General features: G+C 44.7%; 1 protein-coding gene across 1 annotated transcript in view; it reads left to right on the plus strand.

The window, feature by feature from the left end:
* Positions 1-8,857, plus strand: part of LOC109764261 (uncharacterized) — a 41,489-nt gene extending 32,632 nt beyond the window's left edge. The window contains exons 2-5 of the mRNA XM_020323104.4: positions 7,693-7,726; positions 7,833-8,016; positions 8,368-8,546; positions 8,621-8,857. Of these exons, the coding sequence (XP_020178693.1) occupies positions 7,843-8,016; positions 8,368-8,546; positions 8,621-8,798 (531 nt within the window). The 5' untranslated portion in view covers positions 7,693-7,726; positions 7,833-7,842 and the 3' untranslated portion in view covers positions 8,799-8,857. The remainder of the gene's footprint in view (positions 1-7,692; positions 7,727-7,832; positions 8,017-8,367; positions 8,547-8,620) is intronic.
* Positions 8,858-18,647: the final 9,790 nt, after the last annotated feature.

The following is an 18,647-nucleotide window of genomic DNA, read 5'->3' on the forward strand; positions in this document are numbered from 1 at the left end:
TCCGCTTCCAGTGACCATTTCCTTTGCAGTAGAAGCACTCAGTTTCAGGCTTTAGTCTAGCTTTGGGCTTCTTCACGGAAGTGATAACTTGCTTGCCATTCTACATGAAATTCATTTTCTTTCCCTTTGCCCTTTTCTTGAAACTAGTGGTCTTGTTAATCATCAACACTTGATGCTCTTTCTTGATTTCTACCTTCATCAATTTCATCACCATGAAAAGCTCAGGAATCGTTTTCATCATCCCTTGCATACTATAGTTCATCACGAAGTTCTACTAACTTGGTGATGGTGACTAGAGAAATCTGTCAATCACTATTTTATCTGGAAGATTATCTCCCACTTGATTCAAGCGATTGTAGTACCCAGACAATCTGAGCACATGCTCACTACTTGAGCTATTCTCCTCCATCTTTTAGCTATAGAACTTGTTGGAGACTTCATATCTCTCAACTCGGGTATTTGCTTGAAATATTAACTTCAACTCCTGGAACATCTCATATGGTCCATGACGTTCAAAACGTTTTTGAAGTCCTGATTCTAAGCCGTTAAGCATGGTGCATTAAACTATCAAGTAGTCATCATATTGAGCTAGCCAAACGTTCATAACGTCTGCATCTGCTCCTGCAATAGGTCTGTCACCTAGCGGTGCATCAAGGACATAATTCTTCTGTGCAGCAATGAGGATAAACCTCGGATCACGGACCCAGTCTGCATCATTGCTACTATCATCTTTCAACTTAGTTTTCTCTAGGAACACATACAAAACATAGGGAAGCAACAATGCGAGCTATTGATCTACAACATTATTTGCAAAATACTATCAGGACTAAGTTCATGATAAATTAAATTTCAATTAATCATATTACTTAAGAACTCCCACTTAGATAGACATCCCTCTAATCATCTAAGTGATCACGTGATCCAAATCAACTAAACCATGTCCGATCATCACGTGAGATGGAGTAGTTTTCAATGGTGAACATCACTATGTTGATCATATCTACTATATGATTCACGCTCGACCTTTCGGTCTCTAGTGTTCCGAGGCCATATCTGCATATGCTAGGCTCGTCAAGTTTAACCTGAGTATTCCGCGTGTGCAAAACTGTCTTGCACCCGTTGTATTTGAACGTAGAGCTTATCACACCCGATCATCACGTGTTGTCTCAGCACGAAGAACTTTCGCAACGGTGCATACTCAGGGAGAACACTTATACCTTGAAATTTTAGTAAGGGATCATCTTATAAAGCTACCGCCGAACTAAGCAAAATAAGATGTATAAAAGATAAACATCATATGCAATCAAAATATGTGACATGATATGGCCATGATCATCTTGCACCTTTGATCTCCATCTCCAAAGTACCGTCATGATTTCTATCGTCACCGGCATGACACCATGATCTCCATCATCTTGATCTATATCAATGTGTCGTCACATGGTCGTCTCCCCAACTATTGCTCTTGCAACTGTTGCTATCGCATAGCGATAAAGTAAAGCAATTATTTGGCACTTGCATCTTATGTAATAAAGAGACAACCGTAAGGCTTCTGCCAGTTGCCGATAACTTCAACAAAACATGACCATCTCATACAACAACTTATATCTCATCACGTCTTGACCATATCACATCACAACATGCCCTGCAAAAACAAGTTAGACGTCCTCTACTTTGTTGTTGCAAGTTTTACATGGCTGATACGGGCTGAGCAAGAACCGATCTTACCTACGCATCAAAACCACAACGATAGTTCGTCAAGTTAGTGCTGTTTTAACCTTCTCAAGGACCGGGCGTAGCCACACTCGGTTCAAGTAAAGTTGGAGAAACTGACACCCACTAGCCACCTGTGTGCAAAGCACGTTGGTAGAATCAGTCTCGCGTAAGCGTACGCGTAATGTCGGTCCGGGCCGCTTCATCCAACAATACCACCGAACCAAAGTATGACATGCTGGTAAGCAGTATGACTTGTATCGCCCACAACTCACTTGTGTTCTACTCGTGCATATAACATCTACGCATAAAACCTGGCTCGGATGCCACTGTTGGGGAACGTAGTAATTTCAAAAAAATTCCTACGCACATGCAGGATCATGGTGATGCATAGCAACGAGAGGGGAGAGTGTGTCCACGTACCCTCGTAGACCGAAAGCGGAAGCGTTAGCACAACGCGGTTGATGTAGTCGTACGTCTTCACGATCTGACCGATCCAAGTACCGAACGTACGGCACCTCCGAGTTCAGCACACGTTTAGCTCGATGACGCCCCGCGAACTCTGATCCAGCAGAGCTTCGAGGGAGAGTTCCATCAGCATGACGGCGTGGTGACGGTGATGATGATGCTACCGACGCAGGGCTTGCCTAAGCACCGCTACGATATGACCGAGGTGGATTATGGTGGAGGGGGGCACCGCACACGGCTTGGAACAATCAACTTGTGTGTTCTAGGGTGCCCCTGCCCCCGTATATAAAGGAGCAAGGGGGAAGGCCGGCCGGCCCCTGTAGGGCGCGCCAGGAGGAGGAGTCCTCCTCCTAGTAGGAGGAGTCCTCCTCCTAGTAGGAGTAGGACTCCCCTTTCCTACTCCTACTAGGAGGAGGAAAGGAAGGAGGAGAAGAAGAAGGAAGGAGAGGGAGGAAAAGGAGGAAAGGGGGGCCGGCCTCCTAGTCCAATTCGGTTTGGGCTAGGGGGGCCGCGCGCCCTGTCTCCTCTCTTCCACCACTTGGCCCATGAGGCCCATTACTTCTTCCTCGTATTCCCGTGACTCCCCAGTACCTCCGAAAATACCCGAATCACTCGGAACCTTTCCGATGTCCGAATATAGTCATCCAATATATCGATCTTTACGTCTCAACCATTTCGAGACTCCTCGTCATGTCCCCGACCTCATCCGGGACTCTGAACTACCTTTGGTACATCAAATCACATAACTCATAATATCGATCGTCACAGAACTTTAAGCGTGCGGACCCTACGGGTTCAAGAACTATGTAGACATGACCGAGACACGTCTCCGGTCAATAACCAATAGCGGAACCTGGATGCTCATATTGGCTCCCACATATTCTACAAAGATCTTTATCGGTCAAACCGCATAACAACATACGTTGTTCCCTTTGTCATCGGTATGTTACTTGCCCGAGATTTGATCGTCGGTATCTCAATACCTAGTTCAATCTCGTTACGGGCAAGTCTCTTTACTCGTTCTGTAATACATCATCCCGCAACTAACTCATTAGTTACAATGCTTGCAAGGCTTATAGTGATGTGTATTACTGAGTGGGCCCAGAGATACCTCTCTGACAATCGGAGTGACAAATCCTAATCTCGAAATACGCCAACCCAACAAGTACCTTTGGAGACACCTGTAGAGCACCTTTATAATCACCCAGTTACGTTGTGAGGTTTGGTAGCACACAAAGTGTTCCTCCGGTAAACGGGAGTTGCATAATCTCATAGTCATAGGAACATGTAGAGGTCATGAAGAAAGCAATAGCAACATACTAAACGATCAAGTGCTAACCTAACGGAATGGGTCAAGTCAATCGCATCATTCTCCTAATGATGTGATCCCGCTAATCAAATGACAACTCATGTCTATGGCTAGGAAACTTAACCATCTTTGATTCAACGAGCTAGTCAAGTAGAGGCATACTAGTGACACTATGTTTGTCTATATATTCACACATGTATCAAGTTTCCGGTTAATACAATTCTAGCATGAATAATAAACATTTATCATGAAATAAGGGAATAAATAATAACTTTATTATTACCTCTAGGGCATATTTCCTTCACCCACAAGGTCGAGGGGCGCACCCAGGGGGGTAGGGCGCGCCCTCCACCCTTGTGCCTGGCTGGTGGCCCCCCTCTCGTACTTTCTTCGTCCAATATTTTTTATATATTCCAAAACCATGCTCCGTGAAGTTTCAGGACTTTTGAAGTTATGCAGAATAGGTCTCTAATATTTGCTCAATTTCCAGTCCAGAATTCCAGCTGCCGACATTCTCCCTCTTCATGTAAACCTTGTAAAATAAGAGAGAATAGGCATAAGTATTGTGATATAATGTGTAATAACAGCTCATAATGCATTAAATATCAATATAAAAGCATGATGCAAAATAGACATATTAGCTGACATGTAAAAAAGTTGAGCTGTAGTAGAAGCATCTCCTCCGGAGCGTGATGAAGTGCAGCTCACACAACATTGGGATGGAGAACTGGTACTCCTAAGATCCAAAATAAGTGTCGCGGTTTTGAATTAAGTAACCTTATTTCAAAACTGCGACACTTATACCATGGATTGGAGGGAGTAGTAGTTTTTGCGCCACCATAAAGAAATTAATAAAGTTGCTCTAGGCCAGCCTCACGTGCTAAAGAGCAGCATCTTGTGTCTTAATCTGATTCTGCTTTAGTGTAGCGATTTCACAATTCACACTCTATGAGACAAGTTCTCTTCTTCTTGACCACTCAACCTGAAGGTCAAATATGTCAGGCACCAAACAAGTTGTGGTACCCGCAGTGGGTGAGCCGCTAACATCAAAATAGATAGTAACATGCGATTATTATTTTTCCGTAATTCTGAGTATGCACAAGTGACTGGTTTGCCGGCCATCCAGGCTGCATTTGAACGCCGCCTGCGATGACGCTGTAATTGTCGCCTGCCGTCTAGGTTGCTTCCGGATTGGGGAGGGGGCGCACTGAGGTGGCTGTGATACGGATGGCCACAAAACGGCTGGAGAATTTGATGGATCCGCTCGAATTACTCAAGAACAGGGGAATTTCATAGTTATTGAAGATAAAATCTGGTAGATCGCTAGGACGGAGACCCCGTCTTGCAGTACGATATCTATGGTTCTATCTAGCTAATGGAATATTCGATATTACAACTTGCCCGACTCATGCCTCCGCGGCTGCTTTAAGCTACAGTCCAGCTCACCGCGGTAAGATGATAAATAGTGTTTAACGGTTACAAAACAGTAACTGCGGTTTTAAACCCAGGTGAAGCGGTGAGGAGTCCATCTAAGCTGTTGAACATGTCTTGGGCGTTTTCTTATCATTTGCACCGTTGGATAAGTGAACCTCTGGGATGTCTGCACTATCTTCAGTAAGCTCTTGGTTCAGGTCCTGACAATGCCGTCGCCATGACGACCGCCTTGTCCTTGAGGCGAAAAAGTTTATGACCAGGGAATGTCTTCTTTAGGAAGGCGAAAAAGGATAAAATAAATAAATGTATTGTCAATTCATTTCATGAACCTGCTTCACCCAATTGTCTCAAGTATTGACTAACATGTTTCCATGTGGATTTTGCCCTCTCCACTGAACTTGACACAATCTAGAATTTTATATCGGGGGGCGGGGGTGGGGAGCTGAATTGCGTCAAAATACTCCAAATAAGGCTTTTGATAAAATCGGTTCCTCGGTAACTCAGTTCCATAATTTTACCGAAACATCTTATCCATCTCCTCCCTAAGATTAGCTACAACATTGTCCAAAGTGGATGATGTCGCTTGCATTGATGTCATAGGAGGAATATGATTACTAGTTGCAGATGTAACATGTGGTGTGTATGTCGAACCATAATCCGACAACAACCAAATCATGACTATACTGTTAGGTAGTGTTTGGTTTGGCATTGACATCGAACTTGGCACACTCATGATAGGACTAATAGGTGTAGCCACGTTTTGGTTTGTTTGGCTAGAATAAAATTCAATAACGTGGGAGGTGTAGATGAAGTCATATTAGGGTTTTCTACGCTAGCAGGCGCACCAACATTACCACTATATGATTGAGGTGTATTTTTTTAGCATCGATATTTTCCATGTAAGGTTCATACTTAAGATCACTATTCTGAGTAATGGGACTAATAATTTCAACTACTTTCTTGGGACAGAAGGCACTACTCACAAAGGGTGTAACCTGCTCTTCATGTAGAATTGGAGTGATGTTGCTTTGATGGACCTTTTTGAATTTTGTGAGAGACTCCTGCAATTCCTTATCTTCATGTGCCTTCTTGTATGCCTCATAAGCTTGGTGATGATCCTCCAATAATTCCTCAAGACTAAGTATGATGATGTTATTGGCATTGACTTCTGTGGAGCTTGGAAGCTCGTCATAGGACATGATGGATGATGATGACTCTTGACCATTAGTTCCAGGGAGTCGCCCAAAAATATTGTTCACACATGAACGCATCACATTGTATCCCCGACGTCGAGCATGATAGGCAAGACAACGTCACTAGAGGAGTCTTGCCGGGAGCGCGATTGACAAGACATACCGGCGAGAACTTTTTGAAACCCCAAACCCCACACACCCGGGAGGGACCCGACGTCTATGGACTGCCCTAGGTTGGTCAAACTGCCTCTAGAGCCTCGGAATTCGCTGCTCTCCAACACGAAGAATGAGGGAGAGACAAAACATAGATGACAAAATGAGTAGATGCGTTTGCGATTGTGAGCTGTTATTCAATTGGTCATCGCCTCTATATGAGGCGGCTGGACTTTTTGCTCAAGAAAAGTACTCCAGTATGGGTCCAAATCTCTAAACCTACCTTAATTCGAACAAGTGGGTGTAAAATTTTGCGTAGGTAAAAAAAATCTGCCACTTTGTATTGGATGTGGAGATTACGCTTGAGCTCATATTGAGATTATTCAAAAACAAAGTCGGTCTCCTTGACGAGGCGAAGAACTTTCATGTTGAACACTTTCTTGTTTGAAGCTGTCTTCAAACCGATATATGCCTCGCTATACAAACATATGCCTCCAGGATGTATATGTATTTCCTTGTTGATCGAGTTTGCAGTTTACCTCAGATCATCCCGGAGTCGGATCGAGATGACCGCGAAAGCAAATCTCGTTGTTTCGACGAGGCAAACAATTTTCATGTTAGCGAGCTTTTGATTTGAGGCCCTCTTGAGGGCCAAATCGCTCATGGCTCGCCAAGACAAGTATCATTATATGTCTGGGGTTGGGCGCCCAAATTTTGAATTTGTTCATTTCGATGAGATGAAGAGCATTTATGCTGAGTAGTTCCTTTTTTTTGCCATGTCAAACTCGGATAGCAAAGCATCACACACACCAGAAGGCATATGCATAGTGTTAAAAAAATATATATGCATATGGCATGCACATGGTACGGGCTCCACGAGCTAGGGCTGCATCATCTCTGACCGACAAACAAGAAACCTCGTCACGTCAAAGACTGCACCGACAATGAATCTAGATCGACCATCTGGATCTTGCATCGTACCGACACCTACATAGATCTCATTTGAAAACTAGCATATCATAACTTGGGAAAACACGTTTACCTGTTTTTGAGAATTTCAAAAAAGTTCATGAATTCAAAAAATGTTGTGGGATTTTAAATTTATTTACGGATTTTAAAAATACTTCCACCATAATTAAAAAAATCATGGAATAAAAAATCGCAATTTTATAAAATCTCTACAGACTTTAATCACGAAAATTAAGAAAAAGGAAAGGGAGAGAAAACCAACCTTTTTCTTTTTGAGTTGAGAGAGAAAAAAACCAACTGGGCTTAAAGGGAGTGGCGTTCTGCCTGTGGGCTGGGCCTGGCCTGCTAGTGGGGAGGCGGGCCACGTTCGTTCGTTGGATGACGGTGGATAAAAGAAAGAAATAAAGGAAAGCATTTTGGTTCCCCATCGGACGGATCGGAGTTGGCGAGCGGCGGAGGAACCCTAGCCTACATCAGAGAAGAACAGGTGCGCGCCCCAAATTCCTCTCGCCGATCCCGCGATTCGGAAGCCAGGCGTGGGGGAGGGTCGTGATTCGGCGACGGGCTGCCCCCTGATCCGTGCTATTTCGCAGGCGACTACCGATGGCGGCGCTTCGAGTCGCGGCGAGGAGGCTCGTCGGCGGCGGCCTGACGCCCGCGCTGCCTGTGGACAAGGCGCAGCCCCGGCTCTTCCCGAGGCTCTCCCAGGTCGGCCGGGCTAGGTCCACCACATCCTCCGCTGCTGCTGCCGCAGACACCAATCTGGCGGCGGCCAAGGTACTTTACCCCCGTCGGCTCACCAATTTCATATCTTTTTCAGTGCTGTGCGGTTGTTTCTGCAACCTGGACTAGCACGTGCTGTGCTAATAGCTCGTTCGATAATCCAACATAATGTTTCGCCAAACAGCCAGGGCATCTCAAAATTGAATCCAGTTCCTGTGTTTCCTCAAGAAAAAGAAAAAAAAAACAATTGTTTTCGACCTGGCAAGATGCATAATCCGAGGACCGAATAGCAAAATCCTGTTTCTAAATGCTTTGATCCATGGACCAGCTAGTACTACTATTTTTCCGTTGAATGACCATTTAGTTAGTAACTCATCTTACACTCTACTGCAATCTGCAAAGCAGGGCTGTGAAGATCCGGAGAAACTCCTGACAGAGATCCATAACATGAGAGAGGAGCTGTACGATAAGGTTTCACATGTGGAAAGGACCTACGATATCCCTGGCAGGGCAGGCAAAAATATCAGCCGGCTGCGCGACGAGCTCGCCACGCAAGTGGATCCTAGACCCGGGGACACCACATGGTATGTATGATCACCTTCTGTTTACAAGATTTTTGTGGGGTTAACAAGTTATCTCATCTGAACCCAACTTGTAGGCGTGAGTTGCGAGTGCTAACTGTATTTGGGCGTTACTGCGGATATGCGGCTGGTATGTTTACCTCGTATGTGCTCGCGCGCATGGCCACTGGTTGGATCGTTGAATTGGAGCCAGATGAAAAGCAGTGGATCAAGAAGAAAAGAGAAGAGGCACGCAAGCGGAGTGAAGCAAAGTGATTGAGAGCCATGTTTATGAATGGTAGAAGTTGAAATAAGGAGTTCTTATATGGGTACAACTTGTCTAGATCTTATGGTTAGGGATGGCACCCGCAGGGTATGGGTACGGGTGGAGCTGCCCCATACCCTTACCCGTCCGCCCTGAGTTTACCCATCACCCATGCCCATACCCGTCAAGGGTACAATTTTTTCCCATACCCGTCACCCGCCAGGGTATATGGATACCCGTGGGTACAAATAACCGCGTTTACAACACATCAATTGAGTAGAAAATAGTTGTAAAAAGCAACATATAATCATAAATTATTAATAGCAACACATTTTAAACAGCAATGTATAACAACATATTCTCATAAACAAAAATACTTGCCTATAAAGTGACATATAAAATGTTAAACAACAACACATCATCATAAATAACAACACATATGCATACACTTTCAGTTCACGAAATCATGATAAATTATAGAGATAATTTGAATACACATTAGAGTTTTTACCTAGCGTGATTAAGAGGGGAAATGAATACATTGGAATATTAACAGAAACCCACCTGTCAACATTTTAGATGGGTACATGGGTACGCGGGCATGGGTTATACAATCCCATACCTGTACCCTCTCTACCCGATGGGTATGATATTTTCCCATTTAAGTATCCATGGGTAATTTTTTGTCCCATACCCTTACCCTAATAGGGTTTTTACCCACAGGGTACGCGGATAATGGGTACCCATTGCCATCCCTACTTATGGTATGCCTATTTTGGTGTCTCCCTGTTTTATGTTTGGTAAGAATTTGAAATAAGCAGTTCACAGCTGCTGCTGCTGCTGCTTAAGGCTGACATGTAAAAAAGGTTACGCTGTAGAAGAAAAAATCTTGTGGGGAGCATGACGCAGTGCAGCTTGCACAACATTGGGATGGAAAACTAGTATAGTAAGTACTCATGTGTCGCTCAAATGGACGTATCTAGAGTCCATTTGAGCGACAAGTAATTTGTAATTCTGGATGAAGGGAGTAGTATTTTTGCATCACCATAAGCACCCCCAAAAGAAATTACAATAGTGGGGCTAAACATTAGCTTGGGCATATGGTGAGGTAGTAACAAGCGATTGTTTAAGGCAAATTGTTCTTCTCTCCCCTTCCTGTCGTTTCTGACATGGTGCAAAGGGAGGAAATATGTTTCCCTTCATCCAGCGCCGGCGGCGAGGCCTTGGGCTTTCTCTCCCTCTGTCTGCCACTCAGTGGCGGGAGGGTTGGGGAGCCCCGGTGTTTCGGCGGCGGCTTGTAGATAGGTTAGCACCCGGTTTTCATGGCGTAGCGGCTTTGATGGCGGTAATGGCGTCACACCGGTGAATAAAGGTGTCACGACTTTCCCCATCTTGATGGCGCTGTCTGTGGTGGTGTCTAAGAGTCGGTGGCATGTGCTCCTCATTGGCCGCTCGGATCAATGAGGCTAGTTCTCTTTGGCGGTTACCGTCTTCTTTGATGGTTGCTGCAATTGGTTAAGTGGGAGAACAGATGGCTCGGTGGTGGGTTAGCGCTTAATGGTTGGCGGCCCTAGTTTTTTTCTCTGATTTTGTTAGATGAAGACGGCGGTGTTGACATCCAGCGGGAGGTGCGGGGAACTTCCCCGGTCAACATTGGAGATGGTTTTGTCGCTCGCGGCGGACAATCATCGGCTCACAAAGCGGATTCTGTCGCGATGGTGCTCCTCTGGACCATGGTGTGAAGGTTCTTCATATCCTTCCAATCCGGTGGCGCTTAAGCAACGGCAGTGGTTGGTGACGATTGATGAATGTTCGTTGCAAAAGTGACCCCCTAGGGCTTGTTTGCATTTTAAATTTTAGCGGGGTATTTCTTGCAGTTATACCGAGGCTAGGAAACATGCCCGTTGCATCGGTAGAAAAAAAAACCTAAACGCCTAGCTCAATAAGAACAACTCATGACCCCTCCAAAGGACCATGTCCTCTAGTTCAAATTATACTCCTTTCCATACTCACCATGAACGGCCACGGTGTCTACCTGACTACAATGCATTCAAACGTGATCAATCCCAATAAGATGATCTTGGCTACCGCGCGACACACCTGCAATTGAGCCATACCCGAATTGTCTGAACTTTTAAAACTAATCCCGTTGAGCACAAGGGAATGTTTAAACTTATAAAACTAATCACGCCAAGCTGGATGAGAGGGTCGCCCTCCGTAAGCTACAAGGTACACCTACTCCATATACTATCTGTTATATACTCCCACTAAAACACAGGCGATCTCGCCAGCACCTGTCGGCAGGGTGTTCCTCCTCTGTCGTCCTTCGGCGGCTCCCCTCAACTAACGATCCCGGTCGTCGGTGGTGAGGGGGGTCGCCAGATCCACGCATGTGGATTGTTTTAGGCCAAAGTAGATTAGTTTTTTTGGTTGTTCACCATCCTGGATTTGACTGCGGCACTGAATACAGATTCTTCAGATCCTTTCTTGATGAGGCGGTTGGTCGTATGGTTGGGGGTGAATTTGATAATCAGTCTGTTCAAGTAAGGATGGCGTTGCGGTAGCTGCATCCTCATGGTGGAGTTGTGTCATTGGGCTATGCTGTTGCAACGATGTTTGCTCCATGCCCATAACTGCGAGCTAAGAGAACTTAACTAACAACTCCTTAGATGACTACTGGAAATTAAAAGGCTAATCTAAAATTAAATTAGCTTTGGCGTATACCTCAGATTCGGTAGTAGATCAATGTGATTATATCACAACTCAAAATACATAGATAGTTTCAAATTGCATGGGCGTTCCGGACACTCAACAAATCAACAATAAGTCTATCACCAAATAAATATAACATGAGCAATAACTACATGCCACAATCTGTCTCTACCTGTCATCTACACAGCTACGAACAGCATAGAATAAAAAAGAAGAAAAATCCCATCTCATATCTCACTCTCTAGTTTATCTCATCTCTTAGCAAACAGCGTCAAATCGCAGAAGCACGAAAAATCTCATCTCCTCTCTCTCTCTCTCTCCCCCTCCCTCTCTCTCTCTTCATCTCACGGCAGTGTAGCAGCTGCAGCAGCACGAAAAATAACAGCAGTGCATGCAGCCGCATAAAACTTCCCTTCTCTTTGCCCGTTTTCATCTCGCCGGGCTGCCCCCACTATAAAAAAAATACATTTCCGTGATGATACATGTTTGTCACAGTAGGTCGCATTTTTTGTCATGCATGTATATCCATGACAAATTTATGACAGAATCAAGATAGTCAAAGCTGTGTTGTCGTAGAAGTGTTCCATGACATTACCAAAATTATCATCATGGAAGTGTCCACTTCCATGACGATAAATCGCGCGTCACAGAAGTGCTTTCGTCAAGGGTGACCGACACGTGGCATCCACCGTAACGGAACGCCGTTAAGCTATCGGGTCGGGTTTTGGATCCGATAACCCGTTAACAGCCCCGACCAATGGGGATTTTCCACGTGTAAAATCATCATTGGCTGGAGGAGACACGTGTCAGGTCCGCGTTGGCACGTGTCACTCATCCAATGGGCGAGACGCGCCTATGATATGTTGACACGTGGACTGGAAAAATCAAGTTTAAATGGGCCGGCCCAACTGAAGGCCCACAAGATTTTGCGGACCATAATGGGCCGGCCCAGCTAAAGGCCCACGAGATTTTGCGGACCATAATGGGCTGGCCCAGCTAAAGGCCCACAAAATTTTGCGGGCCATAATGGGCCGGCCCAGGTAAAGGCCCACAAGATTTTTGTGTGCCATAATGGGCCGGCCTAGGTAAAGGCCCACAAGATTCTTGCGGATCATAATGGGCCGGCCCAGCTAAAGGCCCACGAGATTTCGCCGCCATTAATGGGCCGGCCCAGCTGTAGGCCCACAAGATTTTGAGGACCCTAGTAGGCCGGCCCATTAACTGGCTGCCATGTTTTGGGCCAAATGCCGGCCCATATTTGATCCGGTCCATTAATGGCCTGCCACGCTCCGGGCCTAATAGTGGCCCATATGAGATCTGGCCCGTTAAAAGCCTACCACGTTCTGGGCCAAATTACGGCCCAGATCAGGTCCGGCCCTTTAAGAGGTTTTGGGCTCAATTATGGCCCATATCAGATTCGGCTCGTCAACTGGACACTATGCTTTTGGGCCCACTTGCTAAAGGCCCACTTAGTAATTTGGCCTGATATTAGTTTTGGCCTGTTAAGGGCCCGTTTAACATTTCGACCCTATATTAATTTCGGCCTGTTAAAAGCCCGTCATATAGTTGGGCGTAACTACGACCCGGTTTGCATCCGGCCTGCTCGCAGCCGATATCTGATTGGGCCAAACAAGGACCGAGACAATTTTGGCCTGTTAAAAGCTCGTGATTTGATTCGCACAATCATGGGCCGGGGTTCATTTCGGGCTGCTGCCGGCCCGTGAGCTGTTCGGCACGTTTCAGGCCCAACCTACATCGTGATTGCATGACGGCCCGATTATGTACCGTAATTTTACGGTTTGGCCGGTTTACTGCGAAGACATGATATATATCGTAAAATAACTGCAGCATCGTGAATAAGAAAAAACCTAGACTATACAATAAAGAAATTACGGCATATTACATCCACTGGGCATCAAAGTTCGCTACTATGATAATAAAGCACAAGCAGACAGCAGATTACATACACGGGGCATCAAAGATCGCCACCAGTGCAAATAAACACACCGACAAAATAATATACAAAACCGACAGCACTTCAATAGAGTTCAAGAAAGGTTAGCCCTGCTGGGGAGCTGCAGCGCAAGCAGCTGAGCAAGATGATGAGACTGCGCTTGTTCAACACTTATATCTTCCTCACTCTGAAAGATAAACAAGCAGACAGATGACAGGTTTTGCACATAAAAGTATCAGTGCTGACAATTCATCACATTTCTTACTTACGAATAAAGTGACACAGTTTAAAATTGCATTAACACAATATGGTATTGTTCAGGTCAAGACATGGCAGGAAATGACATTGTGAAGGAGTTGGCAGCTTCACGACACCACTGGATTACAGATCAAGAACTCATAAGTATCAATGGTTAGTGTGCTGTCAATTTATACCATTTCAGATTGACAAATAAAGAGACGGTTTAAATAATAGTAGAATGATATGACATTGTTCATAGTTAAGACATTGCAGAATATGACACTGTGCTGTAGTGGGTAGGTTCACCACACCACTGGATTACGGATGAAGAACAGAAGCATACATGCAGTGCAAAAGAAGATCACTTGCTCTGTATAGTTTAATTTACATGGTATGAAGAAGGAACTTGGTTGTACAACTGAAAACATAAATTGAGAAAGGACAAACTTTTGTTTATGAACTATATAATAAACTTTAAACAAGCAATTTGATGCAAACACAAAAAATAAACAGCTGTTGCAGTCATGCCTAACCAAATATATACAACAAAGTTTGAAGGCTTGAGATGGACAAACTTACATTATTGGTGAAGACAGGCTCTATAAAGGCCTTGTCCATGCTGATGGGGGGGGGGGCAATTCAAGAAGTTTACCACAGAATCTTTTTCAAAAGCATTGCCTTTATTCTACATTTTATTAAGAGTAAATATAGATGTGATAATATACGAAAAAATGGAGAATATTTAAGATAAGATGAACAGTGATGCTACATAACCAAGTAGCTATAAATGTAAGTGCAGTGATACAGGCAAAAGGTACAACCAAGAGCAATGCACAGCTAAACTTCTTCAGTACCAACCTTATGGTAAGAGTAAATATAGATCTGATGTGTAGAAAATGGAGGGCAAAGGAAAATAATCTGCAGAGTGATGGTACATGAGCAACTACCTGTCATTATAAGTACACTGATAAAGGACGGCATGTACTTACAAGAACAATGCAGATCTAAAAAAACATTGGCATTGGATATATTCTACACTAATGTAACCATTCATACAGATCAGATAATTTGGAGCGAACAATTGATAAGCAAGCTATCATGCATACTGCTGTCACATAATGAACCAGGTATGTATGCAAGTATAGTGATACAGGACAATAGGTACTAACAAGAGCAAAGCAGCGGGCAGCATATTTGCGATATCCTGTCGTTCTTGTCAAATCGGAATTCTTCTTCGAGCAGATTTCCTGCAAAAAAGATCCGTAAGGCACATGCGGAAAAGTAGAAGTTCAAATTGTCATGTGATTTCATAGAAAGTACCTCATCCTGGGAACGAGACCAGTGCATAACAAGGTTTTTCCATTCAATGTCTTCTAAATTTAGCACAGGGGACTTCACCGGAAATTCGTTTATAGACTTGCCATCAAAGTGTGATTTCCTCAGGTAACACCGATACTGCTGCAATGCTTCCTTCAAAAGCACAAGCAAGCTTTGCTCGTCATGACTATCCAGATTGACCCTCGCCTAGTTACAACAATGTAATGTGAATCATTGATGTGTTCAATCAGCAGAAAACAAGAAAATAATAACCATGGATAATAGCACTTACACGTAAGTTGGACAGGAAGATGTGAAAATGGTGTTTGTCTTCACAATAATCTTCCCATGATGGGAATATATGCACGTGGTCCCTAACAACATTGAAAGCATTGTCTTTTAAACTAGGAATAAATGGAATGGGGTTCCAATCTGCAGGAATTGGTCGTCTCTGCAGTTGGGATAGGTCTTCGGCCGGTGGACTTGCTGTACTTTTTGCTGGAGTGGGATATTTCTGTGGTACAGCTGGTGCTATGGCAAATGAAATCGGTATACCTTTTGCTGGAGTGCAGGTCCTGTGTGGTGGGGCTAGTGGTGTGGCCAGTGAAGTATGGGTACAGTCTGCTGGAGTCGGTCCTACGTTTTGTGTCACTGGTTGTACAGCCAATATAACTGGGGTGTTGTCTGATTTCTCCGGCACCACCACGTTTTTCAAGGACTTTGCTGGTGCTCCTTCAGGTTCGGCAATCACCCTCTTCCTTTTTGATGTCTGATGCACAAGGACAACATTTGAGTGGAAAAACATGGTATGATGACAGATGGAATATGTATTGATAATGGATGGGCATGGCATCTCGACATATATGATGAGTAAACTAAGCAGATGGCGGTGCAACAAAGTAGAAAAAATGCAAGACAACATATGCAAGATACCCGCAATCAATAAAACATTGCCAAATTAGAACAGGCACCTTGATGGGTGAACAGGACAGGCCATCTGCCTTTGACTCCTCGAAGTTAGAATAGTCATTAGGATCATATTCTGAATAAGAATCAACAGGTGGGGAGCGTATGAGTTTCGTTGCATCCAGAATGGCACTCAATGCCTTGGTGCCAATTTTGTAAGTCATTGCAGTGTTTAGCTTCAAGAGTGGACTGCTGCTAGTGCGACACAAAGCAGCTACACAGATCATAGTGTAGATATAACGGGAAAACCTTAAGCATCAGAGTAAAATCAGCAAAGTGGAACTTGCTGGAATATATGTGCTAGTATTGCCGGTACGGCTAGAAAGGCTTCGGATACCAGCTCTCTTCAAGTGAAGGTGCGGTACTGTTAATATCAGTGTAACTCTCAAAGGCGACACAGCTCCCCGCATTTCCTTGCTATTCTTATAGGATTCAAGTGGGCAGGCCACTACAAATCCTATTCCTATGTTTACAAGATCCTACGAATCAAAGAGGCTCAAAGTGTCCATCACAACCGACCGTATAGACCTCTACACTGCAAATGTCCCTGCTCATCTTCAGTACAAGGAACATACTGTACTACTATCATACTCCCTCCGTTCCAAAATATAAGTCTTGGTAGAGATTTCCACTATGGATCACATACAGATGTATCCAGATACATTTTAGGGTGTAGATTCACTCATTTTGCTCCATATGTAGTCCATGGTGAAATCTATACAAAGACTTGTATTTAGGAACGGAGAGAGTACATATTAAAGAAGAACGGAAGAGGAACATGGTAAAGAAGAGCAAGCGGATTTTGGATAATAAAATGTTGGTTGCGCAGTGCCCACACATGATGAACCAGAGCGCATTAAGAATGCAACTCCCAGCTGTCTCTCGACCATTTCAGGCGGTTGTATGAAGATCCTACGTCTCCTAACCCTTCTTCTTCCTCGTCTCTGATTCTTCCCATACAGAACACCGCACGAGCCGCCGGCCGGACCACCGGCCCCCACCGGCTGTGTTCCTCCGCCACCCCCGCCCCAACCCCCACCCGCATCGAGTTTTCTTCGTTCGGCGAGGCCCCACAACCACCCGAGCCCCTTCGATCGCACCGGCGAACTCCGGCGAGCTCTGAAAAATCGACTGACCAAATTTTGAAATTTAGTCTACTGTGATTTAACTAGTGTGGAATATAAAAGGGGAAAACAATAAGCATTGGTAGTATAGTGTTGAGCGTGCCATGGCGGATCTGAAGGTGCAAACCGGACAAAGGCAACTTCGCAACCAAGACAAGAAATCAGAGTAAAGCAGTGGCGATCTATTTTCTTGCTGCGATAAATAAGTTGAGCAGATACGAAAGAGTACCGCCTCTGGTGCGGCGCCGTGTACGCATCTGCTGAGAATTTGACGGTGCTGCGGTAGTGATGGCTGTCGGCAGCGTGGAAGCAGATCTAGGAGGGTAGACGGTGGCGGCGGGGCGCAGTGAACGAGGCGGTCGTAGGAGCGGCGCCGGCAAGGTGGACGACGGCGGGGATGAAGCGAGAGGACGGGATGCAAGGATCCCGGTCCGAAGCCGTGGATGAGAGAGGTCGATCTCTTGTAATGGACGGCGGTGGATGGGGTGGCGGACGGCGGCAGACGGAGGAGGGTGGGGTGGAGAGGGTGTTTTGGCGCCCACGGAGTACGAATGGGAAAAAGGAAGGTAGAGAGGAAGGGGGGAACCATGTATTCAGGGCGCGCTTGTCTCAAATGCGAGGAAATTTACAAACTTAGCCCCCGTTTCAAATTTCTACTACATCACATCAACATTAGTCGGTTAGGGATAGGACGGTAATCTCGCATACACCGAATATTTGCCGACGAGAGTTTGTTTTTGGCGCCCACCGTGTATGAATATGAATCGGGGAGGGAGTCGATTTCGGACGAGGACACACTGTGTTTTGGCGCCACCGTGTATGAATCCGGGTGAGAGGCGGTTACGTCACGTTTGGGTGAAATTACAAACCTACCCCTATCGAAACCTATAGAAATCCAGCAGATAGGCTTTGCGTGGCAGGGATAGGCAGTAGTGATTTCCATCTCGCAGATTTTGGTTTCGGGCGGTTACTGCGACTTTCCCCGCTTCGTTCAAATTTTGCAGAGTGCACGTTTACCGTGCCAACTCAATTCGAATTCCGTTTGTATTCTATTTTTTTGGGATAATTAGATTTATGCCCCTAGTTGTGTCCCACTCGTCTGTTTTACCCCTAATTCCCAAAAGTCACTGGTTCTGTCCAAGTCACTTTGCTCCTATTATGCTTTTGCCCTTTGACCGTTTGACCATCAGTTTAAAAACTTCATAACTAACTCATACTAAATCAGAAAAATGCAAATAAGATACCAAAATGTTCAGAAAAACATCACCTATATGTCAGTGTCATTTGCATTTATGAAAAAAGTGTTGGAAAGTGCCCATCCGAGTTTTAGCTCTTATGCTACCACCATGAATAGTAAAATCTAAAAAAGTTTAAAAAAATAAAAAAAATTGGTGGCAAAGAATGATAAATGTTTTAATTGCCTGCCAAGTTTCATCAGGGAATAACATTCGTGGGTGCCGCGGCAAAAAAAACAATCAGCACTCCAAAATAGATTATTTTTTTGCCACGACTTCCACGAATGTCGTTCCCTAATAAAACTTGGCAAG

This window comes from Aegilops tauschii, chromosome 1, assembly GCF_002575655.3.
Source record: "Aegilops tauschii subsp. strangulata cultivar AL8/78 chromosome 1, Aet v6.0, whole genome shotgun sequence".
NCBI classification, from domain to species: Eukaryota; Viridiplantae; Streptophyta; class Magnoliopsida; order Poales; family Poaceae; genus Aegilops; species Aegilops tauschii.